Raw genomic sequence first — 25979 nt, 5'->3', positions numbered from 1 at the left:
ATGCAGAGCAAACATAATGATTATGGGTTTGGCTGAGTCTACATATTCTTTCTGCAATTTTACCTGGTTACATTCCCAACCTGAATTGCAATATCACAGATGACAATGATAATTTCACATTGAGAAGCAAAAATACATGCCCTAAGAAAAGAAAAGAGTGTGTACTTTCCAAATGAATGAAGAAGTTTTCTGCACAGACTCACAGTAGTTTATGCAGAATCGCTCATGGTAGATTGTCAGACAGCAGGCAATCAGCATATTGTGAAAACAATATAATACGGCCAGTTGTACTGACCTAATATTTGTGATTTAAAATTATATAGCTTGCTAGGGCAAATGTTTCAAGTTTTGTCAATGATATATTTGTTCCTCTGACAAAATAATTAAGCATTCTGTTGAAAAGGATATTTTATTGTGGCAACCTCAGAAATATCAAAACATTTATGATAGACATCCATTGCATTCATTTGCGCAGTTGAAAGGCAAATCATCCATCATCTGACTGATTATCTCTGTGACAGCCCTGAAGCTCCATTAACACTATTTGAAAAGATAAGCAAGTGTAATGCAGTTAAAGAGTTTAAATTTTGGCAGTGTGTCATCATATAGATGTAATGGTAAGAGGTGATACTTATTCTTCAGTCATCAATTTGACTGATCTAAAAACACAATATGGCAAAGCAGAAAAAAATGAAAAGGAAATTCATTCAATCAAAAGAATTCTTTCATATTTTGATTTCAGCAAATAAAACTTCCATAGTCTTATTCATCAGCTTTCTCCAATTCTTTAGGAAATCACAAGCATTGCTGTAGGGTTAAAACTGGACAAAAAAATTCAGAGAGATTGTTTGAATGAGGACTATTGCATATAGATGAATCAGTCTGTGAGCACTTGCTTCAGGAGTCTGGTATTAGAATACTAAACCATTTCCTATCTTCAAGTCCTACATTTTGAATGATGTGGAATTCATTATTTTCACTTATAACTCAATTGCAACAGTGAAAACGTTCTCTTACTTGGAAAAATGAACTTGAAAAGATTGCAGAAATTTTCAAAATATTGATACTGCTCTTCTATTTAAATTTAATTTGGCTTGCACATGCTGAGAGTTTTATGATTTGATGCTAAATTATTGAAATACAGTAAATGATAATAAGGAGCATTTCATAAGCTTTCATGAGCTGGAGCTTATGAAAACGAACTGTGTATTTAGAGACAAAAAGAAAATAGCAAAAATATCCCCTAATATAACGTATGGTAGCTTATTTTTCATGCAATTGTCTTTATTGTCCCTTCCAAAAAAGATGATCACTCTGATACCTACATAAAACAACATATAAATTAAAAGGAAAATTGCATGCTGTGCGCTGCCAGTGGAATGTCTGATTTCAATCATTGCAAAGTGTCAATTAAATACATACAATACACCAGTAGATCAAATTTTTTAACCCTGTGTGGGTAGATAACTTCACTACACAATTCTGTACTTAGGGTTTGTTTTCATTCAATTTGACATGCATTCTTTGATAACGATGTTTCTGTTCCCACCTGGTGGGAAAAGTGCATAGTAGTCCATTACAGGCAGGCTCTTTAGTCAATCTGTAAAGGATTCCATTTTGAAGCTGATTTTTCCTTACTTTTATTTCAAATACACCGCAGGCATTTGCCGAATTTGTCTCTTTGACATAAAAGTAAAATGTTTCTTTAAAACATTTTAAAAGCCAGTTTCAGTTTGGGTTTTATTTAATAGAGAAAGTGCAATAATGAGGTGGACAGAACAACTGGGAAGCCATGGCACAGGGGAAGGAGGGGAGGGGATGTACGTACGTGCGTGCCAGAAGTGAGTTATCACAAAATCACAGAATAAGTGAGGTTGGAAGCAAGCTCTGGAGATCATTTAGTCCTACCCCCCTGTTAATGTCCTACGCCTTTCACTACGTACACAAATACAATTTGGTAGCTTCTATATGCTCATAACTCATGTCAGAGTCTAATCAGCCCTTTCAGAGGGCTAATGACAGAGCTCTTATAGAGAGTACTTCAGCCAAAGTTTGAATCAATAACATTTTAATGGATTCTATTTGATCTTTGCAAAATACAGACAGAGAACCAATCTGATTCTACGCCATTTGAACACTTTCCTTCAAATGAGTGCCAAATACAGCCTCTGCTTTGGAAAAACTGTTCTAAAAAGTGTACTAAATATGTGCAGCACATCTGAGACTACCGTGTAATTAAAAAGCATGTTCTGAGACTGATGCATTGCTGCTATAGGCAGTTTCTGGAAATCTCCTTAAGGTGGATTCAAATTTGCATTTAAGAGCTCCATGAGTAAATTTATGCATCTGAATAAAATTCCCCTACTTAGGAGTCCAACTCAGTATTCATCCTACCTAAGCTTTAGGCATCTAGGATTTGGCTGTCCAAAGCTAAGTTAGTTTACGTGGGCTCTTTTAGAGTCAACAGAAGATACACGGGCCTCTCCAAAGGATGATTTATCTGACCTATTTTACAATGACATAAATCACCTTCTGGGGCATTTAAATTTTTCCATAGACTATAAGAGGAGACTAGGAAGACGAGACTAGATGCTAGACTAGATTCTAGATGCTTATGATTGATAGGTTAGGTGAAATCTGCTCTAGGTTTTAACTGTTCTTGTCGTTTAACAAAGAAGCCTCCTGCCCCAGGCAAGGGCAAAAAACGAATATAACACCTCTCTGGCAGACCGAACTTCAGCTTTCCCTAGTCAAAATGCTGAAGAGACTCTCCTGGACACCAGCCAGACTACAGACCATGAATCCCAAGGTTCCTATATATTATGGTATATGATGTTTCCTTAGACAATCTGTTTTCTCTTGATAGTCCTCCAAAAAAAATGTTATTAGCAGAAGAACAGTGTTCCCACAGATAAAAGATTACTATTTTGGCTGTTTTTTCTTTGTGGGAGCAAAGTAATCTGGAAAAATTAATAATCAATTAACCAGTTGACAGCAACTTTAAAGTCTTGTTTATATGATTTTGTTTATTTTAATGTTGAACCTTGAGGAGAGATCAAAGCCATGAACACCGGTAATGTCATGGGAAGCCTGTCTGAAGCAAACCAAACCTTTGCCCCTTTTTCGGTGTTCTCATTAGGTTACATAAATATACTTGCTAGCAATGCAGTAAATTCTGTTGACCATGTATAGAAAGCAACAGAATTCAGCTTATTACCTAACACATAATTACCATGTCTAACAGGAATAAAAAACAAAACAAAATTACTTTTGTCACTTGTGTGTGCAGATAAAATCCTTACAGACAAAGAAATGGATTTGCTAAGTAAAAATCTGTCGTGTTCATATAATTTTTTTCTCAGAACAGAAATGCTATTTAAAGTAAAAAAGTTCTTTGCATCAGAACACACTGGTGTGAGGACTCTGCTATACTTTCATTAATACATATGAGATTTTCTGAAAGGGCTTCCTCTACAATCTTGTATACCTCATAAAGCCTTCAGTGATCTTAATAAAGACTTATACCACATTGGATTTTTTAGTTAATTCTAAAGTGATGCAACCAGCATGCTAGTACTTGTCTTTTTTAAAGACCAAGTCATGCTGTTGAGCTCTGAGGTATAAGAAAGAAAGGGAATGCCTGCCTCCAAGGGAAAGAGCTGTGCCGATTCCCACATCTACATGCAAATAGGAGAAAACAAAAATGTACTTCGTACTCAGAGCAAAAACCAGCTCTTGTTACACATTCAACATCCACAAAATGCTCAGTTGGGATTTCTCAAAAAATCTTTTATTTGGCCAAGAAAGAAGAGCCCTAAGCAGTTCAGAGTTACAAACGGCCAGCCTTCCAAGCTTACAAGCACTGCTTCTCATTCTCTGGATTCAGATCTTAGCACAGTCTAGAACACAGCAACAGAGGACTAAAAAAGAGTACTTAGGTCACTGAATGGTGTCCCAGGCAATCCAAGAACCACTGCAACAGCTATCTAGTCTTAAAAGAGCCATACAACTTCTCCACGAACAATCCTGTACCTCAGAGTGCACTCCGTTCCTGCTTGCCTGTAGACCTGAGACACAGAGAAAAAGGACAAAAGCTGCACCTCTGGTGTACCATAAGAGGACAGCAGGAGTGATCATCTCCCTATCCTTACAGTAGTAAGGATTGGAAGTAAATTGACCAAAAGATCCTAAGATGTTCCAAGAGCTTCTAACACCAGAAGCAACAGCAGTGTATCTCGCCAAGCACTGAGCCCACCACCCCTACCCGGCTCCCATAGCTAAACAACAGAAGTCCTGCAACGGGAAGCTAAAACATGGCAAACACACAGAATCTCCTCTCTAACGTGCATTTGGGTACCAGCCCTACTAATAAATTGGATACAAAAGAACAGTTATCGCAAGCTTTAATTCTAACTTCAGAGTCATTCTTATCTTGTTTTGTGATCCCCATCCATAAACTTATCAACCTCCATCTTAAAACATTTTGAGTTTCTTATAACAATGTACCATTGTTGTCTACCTTTTCTCAGGGAATTCTAGCCATGGGGATTACAACAGGAATCAAATGCATTTTTTCTATTAAAACAACAGGAACTTGTGTGTTAACCCTTACATTATTCTGCTAACTATTATACATCTAAAATAATAGCAACCAGTGCTGCTTCCTGTAGACCAGGTTGTACCTTCCAGCCATGGAAGTAGGACTGATGTATCTGTAACCAGTGTAATCTGTAATCCTTACACAGAAAGGACAGCTGCTCCACACAGTCAATTCATGCATAAAAGACCGATACAATTAACCTTGCAAATCCTAGATTAAATGCAAAACACATATAGGCATAATTTTTTTCAAAGCATGCTAGGTCTGGTGCTCACCTATGCCACTGTGAACCATGAGATGCTGGTATGTTAGAGAGGGAAGACTTCCAGAAATTGTGAAGAGGTTAAAGAAGTATTCTTCCCTCTCCCATTTCTAAATGAATTTGGGGAATTATATCTGCCCCGGATACTCGATCATCAGTACTTAATTTTATTAACAGTGAGAAATATATATATCATTTGAATATCACACATAAAATACCGATAGTATATTTACAAAGTAAATAAATACAAAGTATTTACTTTTGAATAATGACAAATGCACATAACAATAGAAGTCGAAATTTTTTGTACTAAAATTACTTCAGCATATTGTTAATGCTGTTGGTGATATCTCTGAAAATAGGAGGAATTCAACTGTTGAAAATGGAAAACACCAATATTAGTGACTTGGAAGTAAAAAGGAAGATTATGTTGATGAGGCTTAGAATTAACAGGTAAACAAAGATGTAATTTTATAACAGAAACATAGAAGGGTCTGTTCCAGGGAAAACACTTGAAAAAGGACCCTGACATCCATACAGATATTTGTGACAGGGCTGCTGACTCTGACCAGCGTTAAGAACAACGTAAACTGGGCCGACAGCATACAAGAATTGTTGATGTCTCATACTAGGAGTTTGACATTAACTCAATTAATTTCAAATACATCTTCATTTTAGAAAATATTCTGAAGAACTTTAAAATCTATCTATAAAACTATTTTACAAGTTATTCTAAAAATATTTCACTGATTATGGTTAGGGAAAGTATTTCCCATCAAAGTTTCATTTAAGTTTTTTCCAAACATTTTAAATTTGCCTGTATCAAGACACTCCTCCATCCCTTTGGGAGCTAATATCAACACAAGATATCAGTACTGGAAAAAATCATGATAGTCCTTATGCAAATGAAATTCTCACTGTAAGAATTTCATTTCTGAGCAGGCTACAAAACCAGTGCTCATCTATGCTACACTGCATATTTTGAGTATGCATATATATATTCCTCAAGTATGGGAACATTAGCTAACTTGGATACCTCTAGTGATCTCAGTGTGACAGCACGAGGTCCATGCAGACTAACTATCCTGCTGAGCCATGACCAGGTAGAGATCCAGTGGATGAGGTAGGAGGAACTAAAGGCCACACAAAGCTTCAAATCTACAGTGGCTTTAATAACCTTTTCCAGGCTGATCTGCCAAGTTGCAACGGCCAACGAACCATGTGCTTCAGCCTCCTCCCTCTCAGCTCCCAACCCTCTTCTGTCCTAGCCCTCACACACTCTTCAAGGTAAACCTTTAATCCCACATCATTGAACTGTATTCAGAGGAATGGAGAGATCAATCACCCATGTGTGCTACCTGTTAAATGCTAAGCCAGCGCAAAGGGCATATAGAAAATACTAATTTTGGTCACATTATGCTATGTAAGTTCCAGCTACAGCAAGGGGCACTGTTTCCCATTTTAAAGGACATAAACCTTATTGAAAACTTTTTGATGTTTCCTTCCCTTTTAGTTAGTGGCAAGTCTAATGCTTTTTTGGGGGGGATTCCAAAAATGGAGACTATACCAACTGAGGAATCCATTTCCTTATTTTTCCATCTAACTACAAACCCTGTCTTCACAGCTGTAACCAAGGAAGGAACCATTCTTTGCCAGGAATGATGATACTGTTGTTTCTGAAACAAGTGCATATGGACAAATCAGAATACAATTATTTAAGAGGCGTGGGAATCACAAAGGCAATTTCAGTTCCACTATTCCATTTTTTCTCTTTATTTGTGGCAATGCTTTATAATGTTCTCCAAACAATTAGGAAAACAACAAGGTCATTGATGTCTAGTGAAGAAGAACAACTTAGAAGTACCACTGTCAAAAGGATGAATAGCTTTGAAGATGAATCCATGTCTTCTTAATATCAGAAATAAAAGGGGTTTCATAAATTGTTTGCACTGTTCTTACGCCTTTGCCATATTATTCACCATTTTGCTAGGCATGATGACAGAAGTGATTCTTCCAGACGATTTGATAGCTGGAGTGATGCAGTAGAAAGCATTGTGGCAACTCTGGGAGAAAGAGAAAAACCGTATCCTGTCATCACTACCAGAGAAAAGAGGACAGGAAAGCCATGAGCAGAGGCAAGGACAGGTAAAAAAACAGCAGAAAAGTCATGCAAATCATGGAACACAAAAATAATTATCTTTAATACTGTGAAGGTACTTCAGGAGGAGAGAATTAACTATAATTAAAGCAAGGGGCAAGAAAGGTTATATTAGTAGCTATACTTTTTTTGAACTGCTTGAGATGCCTGCTGGACATTGAGAAAGCAACAAATATATCAGGGAAAACCATTACAGGGCTGGATAGACAGGGTATGGCTATACAAAAGCTGAAAACTGACCACCTACATGAATGAAATACGGATGTGATGGAAGTTTACTTAGGATGACAAAAGCTCTGTAGATGTTGCCAGAAAGTGATTAGGACCTGTCTCATCCCTTACCTGATTTTCTTTTCTTTACTCAGCCACTCCTTAGTGTGCTAAATCAGCACTTTACCGCCAAAGCTTCTGAATAACCACCAAGAACTGCTGTTTTCCCATATAGTAACTCGATGTCGTAAGATCTGGCAAACATCCAGATTAAAAAAAAAGAAAGACTTTTACTGAACATCTTGAAAAGCTGATGAAACCTCTGTACTGTATCCTGTGGACAGCACGGTAAATGAGCTTGATGAAAATATGACTCTGAGGAGATGGAGAAAACGGCAGGAATTGCACTCTGACAAACACATGTGCATGCATGTACACACACACACCCCCACCCCTCCTTTCATTTATGGCAGCTCTCCAGCTAATGAAGACTCTAACTTTTCTGCATGCAAGGCACACATCCATTTATGGGAAGATTAGAAGTCAGGATGGTGAGTCTGCATGAGGTCAGCAGGAACTTAATATAAAAGGTTGATTTTGAAGCACAGTTGTCCCACCCTCTCACCCCCCGTGAATGGTTTGTTTACTATTGCCAGATAAAATTCTTCAGCATGCAACTTGAAAAAGTGCTTTCAGCCTAGCAATTTCAAATTGGACTCTGAAAGTCAGCTCTGTTCTGTATATCTCATGTGCTGTCACCAACAAGAAATGTCAGAATCGAGATAATTCTGTTGATAAAAGAACTAGAAAAAGGTTTGGATTCCTCTCCTCCAGCATTATTTCTGCAGAGCTTATAAAGTAGAGATTCATAAAACATATTTTTGCCAATAGATTTCAGGTATGATTTTGAGTATAAGCATCTTTCAAATTTGCTGAATAAAAAGCTGTGTATGGTCATCTTTCTAAACAGAATGACACTTAAAAAATAAATATGGATTTTACAATCACTTTGTGTGTGTGTTTGTGTGTGTGTAGCAACTGTGAAAAACACCATTTCCTTCAACAGTCATAGACCCCGATGTTTTTTGATGCATGAACTGGACAAAAAGATCTAGACACGTATAATTTTTTGGAACAGTGTCAGTAGGAGGCAAACCCCATGCATCTTAAACTGATTCTGTCTTTAATTTTCGTTGGCTGATAGAAGCGTGACAAGCTTGGCCAGTTAGCCGCAAGAAGTAATAAACAAGAAGGAAGGCAAGCAAGGTTTTTAGGTCCTTCCCTAAGAAATCAACTAGACCTTCCCAAACACTAATATCTTTTGAGCTTTAGATTTTGAAGAAACATATGAAAAATGGGGTTTGAATGAGTACATTTAGGGGTTTTTTTATTCCTTTGATACCTGTAAATTCAAATTCAGGAAAAGACATGAATTTAGACATTTTTGTTTGCAAGTGCCTGATGAACTACTCTTAATCACCATGGAGGCAAAAGTGCCAGAGAAGGCTGCACAAGCTCCATCAAAATTTTTTTTGAATCATTGAACGTAAGACCTTGCTGAATCACCTGCACAATCTCAAGAAAGGCAGAAGCTCTCAAAAAAAAAAGACCCAGGGATTTGTTCCTCCACACTCAAGATGGGACATTGCATACGACACCCTTAGAGCCAGCTATATGAGACTACTAGAGACACTGTGATGTGCTTTAAAGTACACAAGATATATGACACTAATGTATTTTGATAGATAATACATATCATATAGATAAATGATCATAATACATAGCTCGACATTTCCTTGTCATTCAACCATCTTTCCGTTCTCTCCTTTCTCTGTGTGTGGGGTCTGAAGGAAGACAAATTAGCTATGACCTAACCTGGATTACATTAGAGTGATGGTTTTTGGCACATAAAAGCACTTAGATTAATAAAGCAAGGTGATCTATACATTGTAACAACGAGGAGCTGTGACTGACACTTTAAAGGATGCACAATCTTTGGACCTATTGTTGATTGTAAAGTTCACAATGTAACTTGTGTCCCCTAAATTTTTTTGCCATTTACAAGTGAACAAATGAGCAGGGCTATGTGTTCAAATGTAAATCTTTTATCCACACTTTTGCTACTTCCAGGCAAGGTTACCAGGATATGCTCCTTCAGAAGAGCAATCCTGCAGTGAAGAGGAAGAGAAAACAAAATTGAAATCAAACGGGGAGGGGGGGAAAGCAACTCTAAAATGGGAACAAAGAAAAATGCTGCATTCTGAATACACTAGTGTTACATAGTTCAGGCTGAATTCCATTTTGCACTTCAGGTAAGGATCTAGTCTCTGCTTCCTATGAAATGCTCCTTTCACCACCAGCTAAGTATGTGGCAGAATGATCAGCTCAGTGGGATTTCTTGTCATTTCTGGATGCAACCTGAGATGAAAAGTAATGTTCATAGCCTGCAGTGGTTTGAAATCAGGCTGTTGTGAGACCACCGCTCCTGTCAATACCATATCTTTACAGTTGGATCAGCCAACAACAATTTTGTGTCCTTTTTAAGAATTTGCATGCTAATTTTTGCGAAGATTATCCAGTGCATAATTTCTTTGTCTTTTAAAAAGCCCAGAAACTTCTCCATATTACACCATACTGGCATCAATTTTGTTCTGCAGGACCTGAACCAACTCTTTTCTGGGGTACATCAGTTACCACACAGACACTCTCACGATTGCACTTTAGGTCCACTGCCCCTGCCCCTTTCACTAACAAAGCACATGGTAGCTATAGGGTGGTGTCCCTCTGCATGTGTGCTGTCTGAGCTTCACCTGCTTTGTTGAAGGGTTCCACATCTATTTGCTGACAGTAGAAAGTGAGGGATCTTGGATCCCATTCTTGACGCAGAAGGAGCTCCTGCAGCAATCACAGACTTTTCTGTCTGTTTCTCACATCCCCAAACTTGGCTCTTCCAGTTTGCCTCTTCTATCCCAACAGCTTTTCCCCATTTCTTCTGTGAATAAAGCATCTTCCTTCTTCTTAAATTCAAGGAAGTCATGCTCCTTGCCTTCAGCTCCAGCTCCCAGATCAAGCAGATAGAATGCAAAAGGAAAGCCTGCTAAACCCCTGTTGCATAGACACGGAGCGAGTTCATTTGCTCAGTGATTCGCATATATACATTAGTCACAGAGAGCAGCTGTGATGGGATGGAGGTTTTACCTCTATTAAAAGCTTCAGTAGGACTCTAAAGAATATGTTCATATGAGTTTTTTTTCCCCAAGGTCAGTGTTGAGTAGTTTTAGATAATCAAAAGCAGAGCCTGACATGCGTTTCCCCACCAAATTTTGATCCTTAGGTTCTCTGCTATAATTCCCACATGAAACAGTTATAAGAGTTTTCCTTTAGCAACAAAGGCAAACAATGCATGTCTAGTCTCACTCTTCGAAACAGCTAAACCATTTTTGTCACAACTATAAAAAAATTACTTCAGGCAGGCACCCAGCAAGCTAAGATACAATCCAGTGGTGAGTTTAGTAGAGGTTATAAACAATGAAAAGCAACTGAGAATAGGGATTTATGATGGGATGTTTCAGACAACAGATGCCGGATGTTTTTAATGGTTAAAAATATAAATGAGGTCCAAAAGTGTGTTCCCTCTTCAAAGAGAATTCAGAGTCAGTGCTTTAGGTAGAGAGCTGACAAAATGTTTGCATGAATTTGCACAAATTAGCCGAAATAAACATCTAAAATGTGGTATTATTCCCAGAGCTTGATTTTGCTTTTAATTAGTCTAACACAATTAGAAATAATATGATCTTGGTGATTGGGAGCAAACTAGAGGTTTTTCTGGGTTTTATGCGTTTCCAGTTAAAAAGTAAAAATAAAACTTATTTTTAGAATTACTCATATTTTTGTCAAGAAGAAGTTAATGTGTATCAGCAGATGCATCCTCAAAGTATGTTTCATAGTTCTATGCTTCTAGTTCACAAAAAAGTCTAAACCTGATTGGGACAGGAGTACATTCCACATCATAACATTTGCTGGAGTGAAAAGAAGCTTTAGAATTTCGTAACTGAATGAGAGCTTCAGATAATCTAGTTGGACTCCAATAGCATCTTAGGCCACGAAACTCCATCCGCCAACCTGCTAATCTCAGTAATTTCCTTAGTTGTTGAGTTCCCCAAGCTGAGTTGACCAGACACAGTCTGTTGGTAAAGAGACTTTAAAATGTATTTGAATAAGCTGTCTGAACCATAAAATTTTTTTTAATTATGCTTTTCCAGTGTCAGGCAATGATGCAGACTTCATAAATCATCTTAATAGCCTTTATTTACAGAGTGTGTTACAAGCAACAAAGAATTTTGTTTGAGATACACCATATCTGGCAGATTAATCACTCTTTTGTCCTACAAATTGACTTGCAAATTCGGAATCAATTTGACCTGGGATGCACCTTAAATTCTCAGAAGTCATGTGCTATATTTTCCCAGCACATTACAAATTAAAGTAAGAAGAGCACTTGTGTTTCCATTAGGAACACTGAATGTCAACAAGTATTGTCAACTGATGAATCTCAGAATTTAATTCTTTAAAGGGCAGGAGGAAGCAGCTTTAATTTGCTTCTCCACAAACACCTGGTTTAAAGATTTATTCAAATATGTAATATTCTTTTAAGACCAAATCAAGATCACTTTTACTCTGCCAGAACAATTTTGATGGTTAATTACATCATTATCCAGATATAGCTTCACTGTAAGGCACAGGTTTGCCAATTCTCTTTGCTTAACATGCTTTTATTGCTGGGAAAGACTGGAGATCTAAAGGAGCTGTAAATCATAAAAGAATTTCTAGAGGCTTATTGCACAGATCATAAATGGGAAGAAACACGGTTAGTGAACTAACAGACACAAATTTGTTAATATATTAACAAATGTGATTTATATGGTCATACTAGGCTTAAATACCAAACAGAAAGATTCACTTCTTATGACAACTGGTACATCTTTTTTTTTCATTACAATAGATTACTTTTAAAGTCTTTTATCCTAAATGACAAAAAATGTATGCTACAGACATTACATAACAATATAGAAGACAGTAAATATATTTCCAAATGGCAAAGAGGGAGTATTTTGCGACAAAATGGGAAACTTACCAGGATGTTTGGTCTCTGCCCTGTTTTCAAGAAAGTGACACTGCATCTTTAAACACAGGTCCTCAAGACTGCTGTTTTGACATATGTTAGCGCCAACAGAGGTAACATACATCCCTCTTTGAGCACGCTGCATCATTGTGTCAGACTTTAAGTAGGTCATGTGAAAGAACGGTTGCTGAGGATTTTGAACAGCAGATCAGAGAAGAGAAACTTCATGACAGAATACCTGAAACGGATATGAGAGCACGCATGTTCAGTTCAGCAGAGCTCATTTAGTAAGGGCTCCCACAGCCAGTATGAGACACCACCAGTCAGTTCTCCTGTGCGTTTGCACAGAACCAACAGCTTAGAAGTGGGCAGTTTCTTCTACATAGTCCACACATGCTGACATTTTTTGTTTCAACATAGTTAAAATGAATAATTACCCATGTCTCTATGTTGTATTTGTGTCTGCTCTTTGAAACATTGAAAAGGGAAGCAATCCCAAGCATCTATTTTCTTGAGAATCATGTCATTGTGAGGTTTCTTCCTTTACTGAGATACAGCAAAGATCCTACACTGGGTACCATATGTCAGCAAGCGTGGCTAATGATACCTCCCCTTTGCTTATGGGTAATGAGAACTAGAAGTTTCTTAAATAGATTGGGGCAAAGGATGTCTCAGTAGCTGAAACATTTACTTCTGGGAGTAATAATCATGAAGTTGTTCATTTTGCAGCTAACATTTCTTCTTCCTCATGTATGAAAGCAAATTAATTGAAAAAGTAGTAAATAATTTACATACCTTTCATAAAAGTAATAACCTCCTATCATAGGAAATATGTGAGGATCCAAATCCAGCAGCTGTATTAGAACATCCCCAGCCATAAGCATATGAATAATCCCAGAAAGAGTTAATATATCTTGCTGTGATATAAATTCATAGTTTCTAAAATAGCAACCAACAAAAATAGAATTTCTGACACTTAAAGACTAATAACAATGATGTTTAAAACATTTTATTGAAGACACAGACAGAACTGTAGACAGATGTCTATATATATCATATGCTAGATGTTGTGGAACAGCACCACACCTTCTAAAGACAGTATATATCTTGGCTTTACCAGACAACTATTTCCACATGTACTGATAGGTGGGGAGGTGTAATTGTTTCTGCCCTGGATAAGACAGCACAGTCCTGCAGAATTTTTAACCACAGTGGAAAAATAAACTTGTTACAACATGAACTCAATTTAGAAGACTTAGCTTACTTCATAAGATAAACTAGGCACAAAAATATTTTTTGTATGACTGTGTGAAAAGAAGCTGTAGATGAAACTAAATTTTAGGTGATTCTTCTGTCATGGGGAGTAGTTTTGAAGCAGTGTTCACCTTGCACACCTATCCTAAGTGAAAATACACCATTGAAATCCCTAAACTGAAAAGGTTCTTGAAAACCAAGGATGCCCGATTTCAGATGGTCCCCATTAAAATTCACAATCTTTTTCCCTTTTTTAATGAAAAAGATAGTACCTTTAGGGGAAGGACATTGCTATTCTGAGTCATTCTGGCCTACTAAAATTTACTAATTTAAGAGAAAGGCTCCCTCTTTTTTTAATCATTATTAACTTCAAGGCTATTTGAAAAATTTCCAGTACAAATCGAGATTTCTATCAGGAAGCAGACTTCTCTTAGCCAAGCTGTGAGTTTGCACTTTGTCCCAATTTGAAAGTTCAGACCTGGATGTAAGAAGTATAGTTGTAAACTCATGAGACTTTTGAGAATCTCTGATCAGAATGGTTTACCTGACAATGTTTTTACTCTAGATACAGTCCGTATCTAGACTAGAATTAGAGCTCCCTGTAATAAATAAATCAATCTTGCAGTAAACTAAGCTTAAAAAAAAATACCGTGCAGACTCTTTTTTTAAATTGGGATGAAAAGGTGGGGAGAGACTCCGCCACTGGCAGTGACACCAAAAGCTGTGCACTGCAGTGCACTCTGATCCCCACTCGCCCAAAGAGTATTATCTGCTTCCCAGCTCCAGAAAACATGCAGGCAACAAAGTTCACGGACACTTTAGAGAATACTGACAGTTGCCTGACATTGGGAACCACATGGAAGTGTTTTTTTTCCTCTTTTAGCTCTCCGAGCAAGAAAAAAAAAACAACCCCAAGAAGAAATATCAGAGGTTTCTATCTCAGCCGCCTGCTTTAAGCCTTTATTTCACTCCCGGCCTCTCAGTTTTCAGGCGCACTTACAAAACTCGGCTCTAACCAGAACCGCCCTGCTCGGGGGTGCAGCCGGTGAGAAGGCCGTGTCTCGACCCCCTCTCCGCCACCAGGGCCGGCGAGCGCCCGGCACCGGCCGTTAGCACAGCCCGCCGCGCCCGACCGCTGCCGCCGCCCTGAGGCGGGAGGCCCCCGCCCCGTCAGGGGCAAAGCGGTGCTCGACCACTGCCCGCCAAGGCGGCTGGGCGAGGTCTCATCCCTCCTTGCAGCACCGTGGCCGAGGTCAAGCCCAGCCGTGTGGCCACAAACCCGCTCCGCTCCACGCGGGGGAGGAGCGGGGGGCTGCGCCAGGTACGGCGGGGAGAAGGCGGGAGGCGGCCCCGGGCAGGCAGCTCCCCATCACAGCTGCCTCCCACCCCTGAAGCGGAGCCCCGCCCCTCGCGAACCCCGCCCCCGCGCAGCCCCGCCCCCTCAGCCCACTGGCAGTCCCACGGGCGTCGAACCCGCGGGTGGCAGCTGACCCTCCACTCCAGCAACCCCTTCGCGCCTGCGCCGTACAGCTCCTGTGGAGCCGGGCCCGGCCGCCCGTGCACAGGCGCGCCTGCGCAGCAGGTCCCAGCCGAGGGGGCGGGGCTGGGCTCTGCAGAGGGTGACGTCACCCTCCCTGCCCTGCTGTCGGCGCCGCCTCTGCCCGGCGAGGGAGTGCCGGGACTTGCCGGCTGCAGGCGCCGCCATGGCTGCCATATTGGGGAGGAAGTGAGAGCGGGAGGCGGCGGCGGCGGCCAGGAAGGAGCCCTTCCCTTTTTCCTTCTGCTTGGGCGGACGCAGGCTTCCCGGCAGCGGCGGCAACGGCGGCTTGCGAGACCCCCGGAGCGGGCGGCGTAGAGGCAGCAGCGGGTGGCGGCGGAGCTGAGCGCCCCGGAGGCGGCGTTGGCCTAAGATGGCGGACCCGGCGGAGTGTAACATCAAAGTGATGTGTCGCTTCAGGCCCCTCAACGAGTCCGAAGTGACCCGTGGCGACAAGTACATCGCCAAGTTTCAGGGCGAAGACACCGTCGTCATCGCGGTGAGGGGCCGCCCCGGACGGGAAAGGCGGGAGAAGCGCCGGGGAGGAGGGGGTGTCAAGGGTCGGCGGGGTCAGATACCGCGGGGATGGGCGCGGTGTGAGGCGAGAGGGCAGGGCTGAGGCGCTCGGGAGCGCCCGCGGGCGGGGACGCCTCGGGAAGGGGGGTGGCCTTTTTGGGGTGGGGGGGGAAAGGAAGGAGGGCAGGCAGAGCTGTGGACGGGGCTGGCTAGTCTGGATGTGGGCATGGTCGGGCAAAGAGCAGGGAGCTGGTGGGGGCAGAGGTCCCCGAACAGTGGGCGTTGGGTTGTAGGGACACGTCGGTGGTAGCAGGTCAGGAAACCTCTGACAAAGGCTCTAGTGAAAGGCTTGCAACTTGGGGCGCAGCGTGAGGTTTCATTGCCGAGCCCGAGCCACGGGGCACGCTTCAGTGTGTCCACGGAAAACGCGTGAATTACGAGGTGGAGAGTAACAGGCGAGTCCTGCAGTGTGTCCCCCGGCTAGGCTGTCCCTGCTTTTGGCGACCGTCATGAGTTTGACTGCTAAATACGTGCTCAAATGCATGTATTGGAGCTACCATCGAAGTAATTGTCTGTGGAGAGTTTTTTGGGAAGAATATGCAGAACAACAGTGCAGGCTCCAGTTCATTGATGCTTGTAATCTGTAAATCAGTCTTCGACTGATAATTTTTTTTTTTTAAATCATAACAAACAGACCATTTGGCAATTACGTATTTGTAAATGTATTTTTACTGAAGTCACCTTGCAAAGTATGAGGCCTGTTATAAGACAATCTGGATGTTACAGGGGAAAAGATAATCCTTTCCTTTTTGTTCAGTGTGTCTCATTTAGCTACAAAGTGGAACTGGAATATAAAATTAAAGTACAATAGTTTATTGCCTGGTTTGGTTGGTATTGTACAAGCACGCTCTATTCCCAATGTCTGTTTTAGTTTTGCTAACTTTTAAGTTGTGTTTTCATATAAATAATTTTCTCTCTAGAGACAGTGCTGATTATGCATTGCTGAAAGTAACTTCCATGTCAGTTATCATCTGTCTTCAAATTTCGTTTTTTATGTTCTGTTTCTTGAGGCTACCAATAATAGCTTTTTTGTGCAGTATCTGAAGTTGAAGGAGGTGATTTAATAAAATATTTTTTTTAGTATGACTTACTAAATACTATTGCTCTAGTCTGTTAATATTCAACTGAATTTGTCAATAAAATATGGAATTCCATGAGTCTGGAGCTACAAGAACGATAGCATGCTTGTGAAATGAGGTAATTTGGGCTTATTTCAGCTGGCAAGTTAGTATCTTGGAGTGTATCTCTTCTCCCTGAAGTTGTACAGGTAAGCTCCTCAGAGTAAGGAACCAAGCCTGGAAAATGGGAGGTTTAACTAGAACAAATGATCTCACTTCTATCAGTGAATACCCATTCATTGTGATGCTACATATTCTGTTTAAAATTCATGATTAAGTTTAGAAACCTTGATATTTTCTGACTTTTTTACAACTAAATTTTCCATGTATTCTTTCGGTAGTTCTAGTCTAGAGAGAATAGAAAACTTAACATTGTTTAAATACTCTTTATGTATGCTTTAAAAATATCTAAAATGTAAATTGGGTTGAGGTGGTACTGTGTCTGAGTAGAACAGTCTGATGGCATGCTCCTGAGGGATCATGTGGGGCTTTCTGCTTGGGACTAATATTTAGTGTTACAACTGTGCTTTGGCGTTTTCTGCGTTGGTAAAGATGACAACAAAAAATCCTTCAGTGGTCCTAGGTCCAGGACTTGCTGTGTCTGACTTTGGGAAAAATGTCCCCAAAGATTATTAGATTGGATAGCAGTGACAGTATTTGAGTTCTGTTTCACAGAATCTTAATAAAGGATTGATATTATGTGATTTTGTTTTTATAATGGTGGATATATGACAAGGTTGATGTTCTCAAAGTTCTGACTTGATTCTGTAAAACTGTTGAGACAATAACTTGTGTTTGGTTTTTTTGGTGATGGTGTTTCTTTTTAACAAGCTGACTGAGTTTTTACAAAGCGATGAACCTTCCAACTTGAGGCTGCAGCCAGCCACCTCGTGTGTGTGTGTTGCAGAATTGCCCAAGGGAGCATAGTAACAGAAACAGTCCTTCTCATGAAACAGTTTCTAAAAACATTCCTCAGTAAGCTGTATGTTTGGTTACATTCAGCTGTTTGAGTTCTGTCTTTCTTGCTACATGTCCTATTGGCTGCCTATTGAACAGTAATTGAGCCACTTTTTTTTTAGTAGCTGCTTTCCTCAGCTGCCTGAAGGACTCGCACCTTCTGCGTGCACCTGGGTCTGTGCTGAAACAGCGGAGGCTTCTTTAATAATACTTGGGAGTTGCCTGTAATGGTAGATAGGAGGTGAAAACTAGGAGACAGAGGAAGCAGAGCTTATACCAGACTGCAGATTTGACTCCTCTGTGGAGGAGGGTGGGGAGGGAAATCAGTGACTATAACCAAACCCTCCTTCTTCCTTGACTCTCCTGTCATCTCTGAGGTATCTATCCTCCCTTCTCTTCCTAGCTCCTATGTAATTACTGGCATGGTTGTCTTTCTGGGCAAGTGAGTTGTTTTGATTTGTGTTAGATAAAATACTTTTTAATTGTAGCTAGTGTGTAACAGCAATTTCAGGGGACATAGGGTGTTGGTCAATTTTAAAGAGCAGACTTTGAAAAAGTATTGTCCTTCCACAGGATGAAACTTTTTTTAACTAGTAAAGAGCTTTTAAATTATTAATTAAAAGAGGCTTCTTTCCATTTTAATATTTTTTTTCTAGTGGCTCTTCCTGTTAAGTAAATATAAGGGTTTTGTTAAAACAGGTGATAGCGTGACTTGTTATGAGTATATGGTTTTTATGTTAAACATCATAAATGTGCCTATATACAAAAATTGATAGCAATTTGCTCATGAATTTCAGGCTTTTGAGTAAGATGAAACAAGGAGGAATAGCAAGCTTATAATATATATGATTGTATACTTTATTTTTTCAAGTGTGAAACTGCTTGCAACTGATTAGCTTCATAGTTCTGCATAACATATCTATACTTCTTTTTAAAAAACATTTCTATACCTAGGCTTGCTCATCTTACAGCTGTCCAAAAGATAAGATAGATTACTGAATACAGTGACACATGAGGATTTCGGACTGAAGCCCAAGCTGAAAACAGTACTGTCAAATGACTGAAGTGGCAAGGTGTTATGGGCATTCACAGAAATGGGCAGTATCCCTCTGTTGTCCAAACGTTTCTAGTAATGATCATAGTATATTCCTTATTTCTATGGCTTTTAAGAAAGAATCGTGGCTACCTGCCTGTATTTTCATATTTATTTAGAGTACTATTTTTTCTGTACATACGATGTAACCCCTGTGATCCTGGGACGAGCTTGAGACATTTAGCTTTCTTTTTCATCACCTTTTAAACTAGTATTGGATAGTAAATGAGAGCAAAGCTAGGTTTAAGTTATGTTAGAATGAGATTAATGAAGATCACTTGCTATTACTGCAGCTTTTGGCAGTAGATTATTAAAAAGGAAAATGCAATTCATGTGTGTTGCTGAAAGAAAGGACCGTATACAAGCAAGAAACAAGGTGGATTCTTAAAACAACTTTTTTTTTTATTATTATTTTGCTAGCATGAAGAAAAGCACTGTTTAATTAGAAACACACAAATAAAAATGCTTAATGTCTACAATGCAACTTAAACATAAATCAGAAATTGTAATCTGTAGCTGAAACAATAATATTCTTTCAGTGTTACTCTAATTTTTTTTTTCATTTCATTCCATGAAATGGTAGATAATAGCGAAGTTTTTCAGATGATGCTGGTATGATGATTTAACAGAAAGCAAATGTTCTAGCTTACAGTAATGTGTAAAGGAATAGCTATACTCCCTGGCTGCTGTACCACTTGCTTAGAAACACCTCACTCATCTCATATTTGGTGGTTGTTCTGAAATGCAATGACTGTTTTTATGCCAGCAGTGCTTACTTTTCTTTTTAGAAGAAAATCTTTACTAAAGCAAAGCTTAGCTGGGACTCTTGTTCCAAAATTTCTCTCTGTTTTGATGCTCCAAATTAAGTTTCCAGTCACAATTTTTTTTTTCTTAAATAAAATTACATGGTTTAGTCCTTCTGTAACAACAATAAATAACTGCAGTAAAAGTTGATACCTGAGTTGCAGTATTTGCACAGAAATAAGAAAAATAGGGCAGAAAGAGCTGAGATCCACTAACTTGTTCTGTGTCGGCTGCAGTTTTGTATGATAGAGCTAGGACAAGAGGAAAATCCTTTTTCCTTATCCTAAAAATAAAATACTAATTTAGAACAGTGCCTTTTCACTCATTCGCAATGTTGGACTCTGTTAGGTGTGTCAAAGCAGCAATACCTTAGCTTAGTAATAGGAGGAACTGAGTCAGGTATTTGACATCATACTTTCCAGAAATTGTTTGGTGTGGGATTTTTCTTTTGCCATATTTTATGCTGATGGGAAGAATGTTCTTTATTAAAGATGTGAAACTTGAAGGGGAGGTAAGCCCACTATTTACTACTTCAACCTCTTACCAAGAATAAGCTAACCGTGGGTGTGTATAATATTGCTCTAGCAGTCCATTCTAGCAAAAAACAATAAAGAGTATCTGGATATGTTGTGGTAGAAAAATATGCTACTGATTTTCAAGTACATTTTTACTATTGACTTTGCTTCAGATACTAATGTACAAAAAGTAAGGTGAACTAAGGTAGTGTTATGAGTACCCAATTCTGTAGCTTACAGAAAGTTACAGTGCGAAAACAAAAGATATTTTAAATTATTTCTATGGGGATAACCTTAAGTATTTCTAGGTCTTTTAAGGTAGATTTCAGTCTAGTTGTGATCAGATTTTTGTGTAGTCCTCATCGAAGGTACTGAGAAAAACTAACTTTTCTGAAGAATGAACTCTCGTGTGTGCTCCAAATCTTGTATAATTTAGATAGGCTGAACATCCTTTTATATAAGGATAATTGGTAACTAGTCTTTAAGTTAACTGCAGAACTGTGTGCTTAAACATAAACCCTTTATTAAGATTCAGTTTAACTACTGCTAAATCATGTTGGCAGATGCACTTTTTTGAGGGCTCTGAGAGCGCTTGCAAAGCTTTTGCTGCGGGACCACATCAGTACAAGCAACTACAGGAGCTGAAGTTGTCTTGTGGTTGATTACTGACAGAACAAATGCTAGACAAGGAGTGAATGTAAGTGTTGAATTCTCTCTGTTTGGAGAGAGGAAGTCAGAAGTTCTGCTTGTTTGCTTGATATTTTGTGTTGCTTATAGGTTGTATGTTTTAAATTTTTGTTAGGATTTGAGTAACATTTGCTGAAAATTCCTGGAGTATTGTCAAAGCACCTTCATATCATGGTAGTGACACTGCTACTACCACTGTTAAGGACACCACATGCTAATGTTGCTTGGACCTTTTGTGTTTTCAGTTCCGTCATAATACCTGATTGTTTACTACTTGAGGAAGAAAAGGCATCTGGTATAGAAAAAATATCTGACACTTTAATCTTTCTTGATTAATCTCTTAAAGGTAATGAGGAGGCTTTCTAAGGCAGGGTAATCTGTGTAATGCTGTTTTAGCTTTGTTTACACCAGAAAGTAGGCTGTGAAGAGAAGTGATAAGACATAGATGTCAAAGATGTGAAACCGTATGAGTGGGAGTAACTTTTATTCTATAATTATCGCGGAACCTGCTTGGCTAAACCGATTTGCTTAGATATTGATTCAGTAATGATGGAGCAGGGACATGCCTCTAATGTGGGTTTTCATAGGTGTGATAAATGTACTGTGACCTGGGAGGGGAGGGAAGTATGGATTTTTGAGTGCTTTAAAGTTGTATTGTGGCTTCATCTAGGAACCTATAATACTGAGGACATGTAAACAAATATTCCACTTTCCACCTGCAAGGGATGGGGAAGTGACAAGAGGTATAAACAGGACCCCTTGTGAGGATTTTTTGGTCAGAATTATTAAATTTTGTGGGTGTGTTGGTAGCAGCTGTTAACTTGAGGGAAATTGGAATTTGTCATGTGCCTAGCAGCTTTCACTGTATAAATAAACAAGATCAATGAAAGGCATTACTGTCCAAGTGAAGTCCTTGCAGCTTGCTTTTCTGTTCTTGCTAGTCCATGGCATTCATCATACATGCTATTCTTTATATTAATATTTTGTAAAACAAAAGAAACTGTGATTATATGAGAGACAGTAATTTGGCTCTTATGAAGGCATTTGAATGGCAGTTGGAGAGTAGATAATCTGAAAGTATTCTGTGTCTACAGATTACTCTCAAATTAGTAAACATAATTTTCCTTTAACACAGATGAAGAAGAGTAGTTCAATTCAGTCAACCTTTGCTTGGCAGAAGAATTAAAAAAACCCCAAAAACCAAAAAACACCAAATAAACCCGCAAAACCAAAACAAAACCCCTCTAAACGCTGTTTAAAAATTTAGAGAGGGAAAGCTTTTTCAGAACCTGCTGCAAATACCTGTAGATTGCAGGATGGTTGCAGACTAGTGCAGGTTGTGCCTGCAGTTCTTTCTAAACAAGGTATCTTCCTGTACTGGAAACTAGGCTTGGTTTTTTATTTTTTTTTTTACTTTTTTTTTAAAAAAACCCTTACATTTCTTTGAAGTAATAAAATCTGCTATTTGGCATCAGAAATATTATGTAGTCATATATAAATACACAATAATGTATGTGTATGCATTCGAACACATACACTATGCAAAATAATGTTTGCATTCTAATATACCTTTCTGTTCTCAGAGTTGTCATGCCCTATTGGAAACAGCAAAGATCAGATATGTTGGGATCTATGAGAAATAGTGAGTATTGTTAACAGTTGCTGCATAGACTGTCAGAAGACCATATCCAGGAACTTTCCCTAATTCTTTTAAAATCAATTTAATTGGAGTAATTGTCATCGATATATCTTCTGGAGCAATAATTTGGAAAAGAGTTTAAATCTTACAAGTACAAACACACAAATTACTAATGCTGCACAGATTGTTTGCAGTGACGTTGGACGCTATCACTCTTCTCACTATATTTTTCCAATGTGTAATGGTAAATATGATCCTCCAAAATGGTATTATTTCAGTGCATACAAATATGCAGAAGAACTTGAGCATGAATCAGGTCTGATTAATGTTTTATGATGTAGATGACTTGCAGTGTGTAGTGTAGCTGATTGATATTTGTGAAGTTGGAGGCTTTTTGAAACTACAGCTGCTAGTGAGAAAGAAAATGTATAGCTAGTGTTTTCTTTTCTACAGTGACTTACCTTTTTATGTAACATGTTCTCAGTCTTCATTTACTTACCTCAGGGTTATTTGAACTTGTTAGTTGTTTGTCTTCTGGTGTATGTAATGGCCTCAATTCTACCTGTAGAACATTTGAATTTGAGGTGTATTTGAAGCTAAAATGAGTAATCGAGAAGGCTTGTGATTTCCCTGCTGTAGAACAAGCGTTATGACAAACTTCAGCACCTTAGGGATAGTTTCTGCCTCCTGAGTCTTGTGGTTTCTTGAGCGTATTTACACAGTGAATGCTGTAATTATTTTTTACAAGAGGGAGCTCATCCACCTGAATTCAAGCCCTCTCAGCAGATAGATATGTGTTTAATCTAAAAAGCTTTGTTTGGTGTTATGCTAGATGTTATTAAAAGACAAATGGAAGGTCAGGCTGGGGAAGGGAATGTGGTGGGTGGGTGAAAGATGGAAGCTATACTTGTTTTTTTGCCAGGGAGGCAGTTCCAGAATATCCTTGGGGGAGGATGTTAATTAATTAAATTTAGGCAAAATGGAGCACTTAACAGTTGCAATGAGTTTAGCAGTCTTAGCTGACCTAGGTCCCTTGTAACCCTTGCTATCTGCTTGGCTAGCTACTAAATCAGACTCTGAAAATGCTACAAAAATTTGAACTTCCTAAGGTGAGCATAATAGCTCGTATCCTTATGGATTTTCAGCTGCTTAGAACTGCATTATGAAAATCTCTTCTTTAAAACAAAGCAAAATCCAATGTTCCTTTCAAAAAGCTGTGTCAGAGCTTCCTTTTACAGTGTTGTCCAAAATGAGTCTTCTGTGAAAGGTTCCCTTCTTCCAAAGTGGCCTTTTCCTTCTGCTTATGGAGCTTTATTTTAAGGATATCATGTATGGGGAAATAGTTCTTGTGCTGACTGTAGGTGATCTCAATGTTTCTTTTTGGTTTGAGGTTTTTTAACAAATATTACTGAGGCAGATATTCCGTGTGATGTGGTTTAAGCTGGTTTTAATAATTTGGGTTTACCAGAGTAAACCTGCTACCAGAGTAGAAGAGAATAAGGGGTTCTCAGATGTACAGACTAGGCATTGGTTTACCTTGTAAATCAAGTAAATTGACGTCATGTGGCAGAGTAGTTTTGGAGAACTATTTAGATTGCACTTCAACACCAAATATATTTAATTCAAGGCCTTACTTGTAGGCAAGCGTGTGAAGATTTAGGCAACACTATATAAGCTGATTTCTTTGCTACAGTCTTCAAGTGCTTAAAATAAAACAAAAGATTGAGCTGAGACAGTATAGGCTACTTCTAAACTATATGAACAAACGCCTTCCAGTTCTACTTCCAGCATCTGGTTTTTAATAGCTCTTCTGTGTCTTTTTTTTTTTCCCCCCAGTCCAAGCCATATATATTTGACCGTGTATTCCAGTCAAACACATCACAGGAACAAGTATACAATGATTGTGCTAAAAAGATTGTCAAAGGTAAGGTGGAACAGCAACTTTAACCATAAGGAAAAGTCACATATTCATATGGATTTCAATGTTGAAAACTGATACTTCTATTGCTCCCTCTTACCTTCTGAATATTTAATAAAAGCCAATATGGATCATAGCAATATAAAATCATCCTGTAGTTGAGCTGATAAACTACATCAGTGCTTAACCTGCTCTTTCAGTTGATTGTAATGTTTGATAACATGTGTCTGTCATGTTTTGGTTTTTTTGCAGTTCTCTGCAAAAGATTGTTTAAAACAATTTGTCAGTAATTAATAAAAATAACTCTTATGAATAATTTTTTTTTTTTTGGGGGGTGGATGTTTCAAATTTATTGGTGAAAACATCCTACAATTGCTTTAGTTTGTTTGGAGGAATATAAGAGGAGGGGAAACTTGTGAAATCGTGTGTATGCTATAGATCTTTTCTAAGCTTGTTTATTTAATACACAGTTTAAGGAGGATTTTTTTGAATGTGATTTTTAGCTTCAAAATTAAAAGTTTAAACGTGAGTTATTACTGTGCATGTCAGCATGTACAGTTTCTCCAAACTTCAATTGTCAGAATTAGCCTAGTAACTTCAGAAAATCAAGTCTTATCACAAAGAAGGTTATACCACAGTAAGTTGTTGTAGTAAGCAATTAGCTAGTTTCCTGAAAATAAAATTGATTAATTTCTGGAGGAGATCAGTAATAAGTTCTAATTGATGTAACTTTCAAAACAACTTTAAGAAAGCCTTCCCCTGAAATATCAACTATTAGTGACAAGAGAAGATTGGATAAATGTAGGGTTTTTTTGATCATTAGAAAAGTGAATTGCTGTGGAAAATCCATGTTGCTGCAAGTAGTTAACCCTTTACTGAGTTAAATAGTAATCAGGATTAGATCATAAGTTTGCTCCTTAAATTAAGAATTGTAATGCTGCCCCTTTCCTCAATCTAAAAATCTGATCTCTGTTTCTCTGCGGCATTTCTAGGCTGTGCTACATCATGTGGCAAATGAGCTCTGGTGGTGGTACAAATGGATTACGGGTATGATGGGGTGGCAAAGACTTCCCCATTTGGAATGTCTTATGCTTGGTTTTGGAAAGTAAAATTTTGCTTGCAGGATTTGATTCTACAATAACTGACTTGTAAACAAACCAACCCATCAGCCCTTCACCCCTCAATCTAAAACTTTGGGTTGGTTAATTCATAATTTGAAATATAAGCTTATGGCCAAAGAGCAAGATGCTTGAAACTTACGGCATAGCCCATTCTCTTCACAGTTGGACAGTTAAACTTTCCTGGAGGCAGAAAATATTAAAGTGTTCTCGTGTATGGTGGTTTCTTCTGAGTTATCAAAGACTTTTTGTTCAACCTGGCAGTTGTATTGATTTCCTTTTTGTTCCTGACTCTGAGGTCCTGATTTTTCTAGTTGAAGGATCAGGTGCTTTTAATACAGTAAACTTCTAAAATGCTGTTGATGATGACTGCATGACTTGCAGTCAATGATGACTTAATGCATTAAAAGG

The 25979-nt window shown here is 38.8% G+C and overlaps 1 protein-coding gene across 1 annotated transcript in view; it reads left to right on the top strand.

Moving 5' to 3' along the window:
- The first annotated feature begins 15060 nt into the window (after nt 1-15060).
- Nucleotides 15061-25979, top strand: part of KIF5B (kinesin family member 5B) — a 37754-nt gene continuing 26835 nt past the window's right edge. The window contains exons 1-2 of the mRNA XM_075144034.1: nt 15061-15642; nt 24369-24456. Coding sequence (XP_075000135.1) covers nt 15517-15642; nt 24369-24456 — 214 coding nt within the window. The 5' untranslated portion in view covers nt 15061-15516. The remainder of the gene's footprint in view (nt 15643-24368; nt 24457-25979) is intronic.

Source organism: Calonectris borealis, chromosome 2 (assembly GCF_964195595.1).
Source record: "Calonectris borealis chromosome 2, bCalBor7.hap1.2, whole genome shotgun sequence".
NCBI classification, from domain to species: Eukaryota; Metazoa; Chordata; class Aves; order Procellariiformes; family Procellariidae; genus Calonectris; species Calonectris borealis.
The sequence above is the reverse complement of the archived record's forward strand: the minus strand, read 5'-3'. Positions and strand labels throughout refer to the sequence as shown.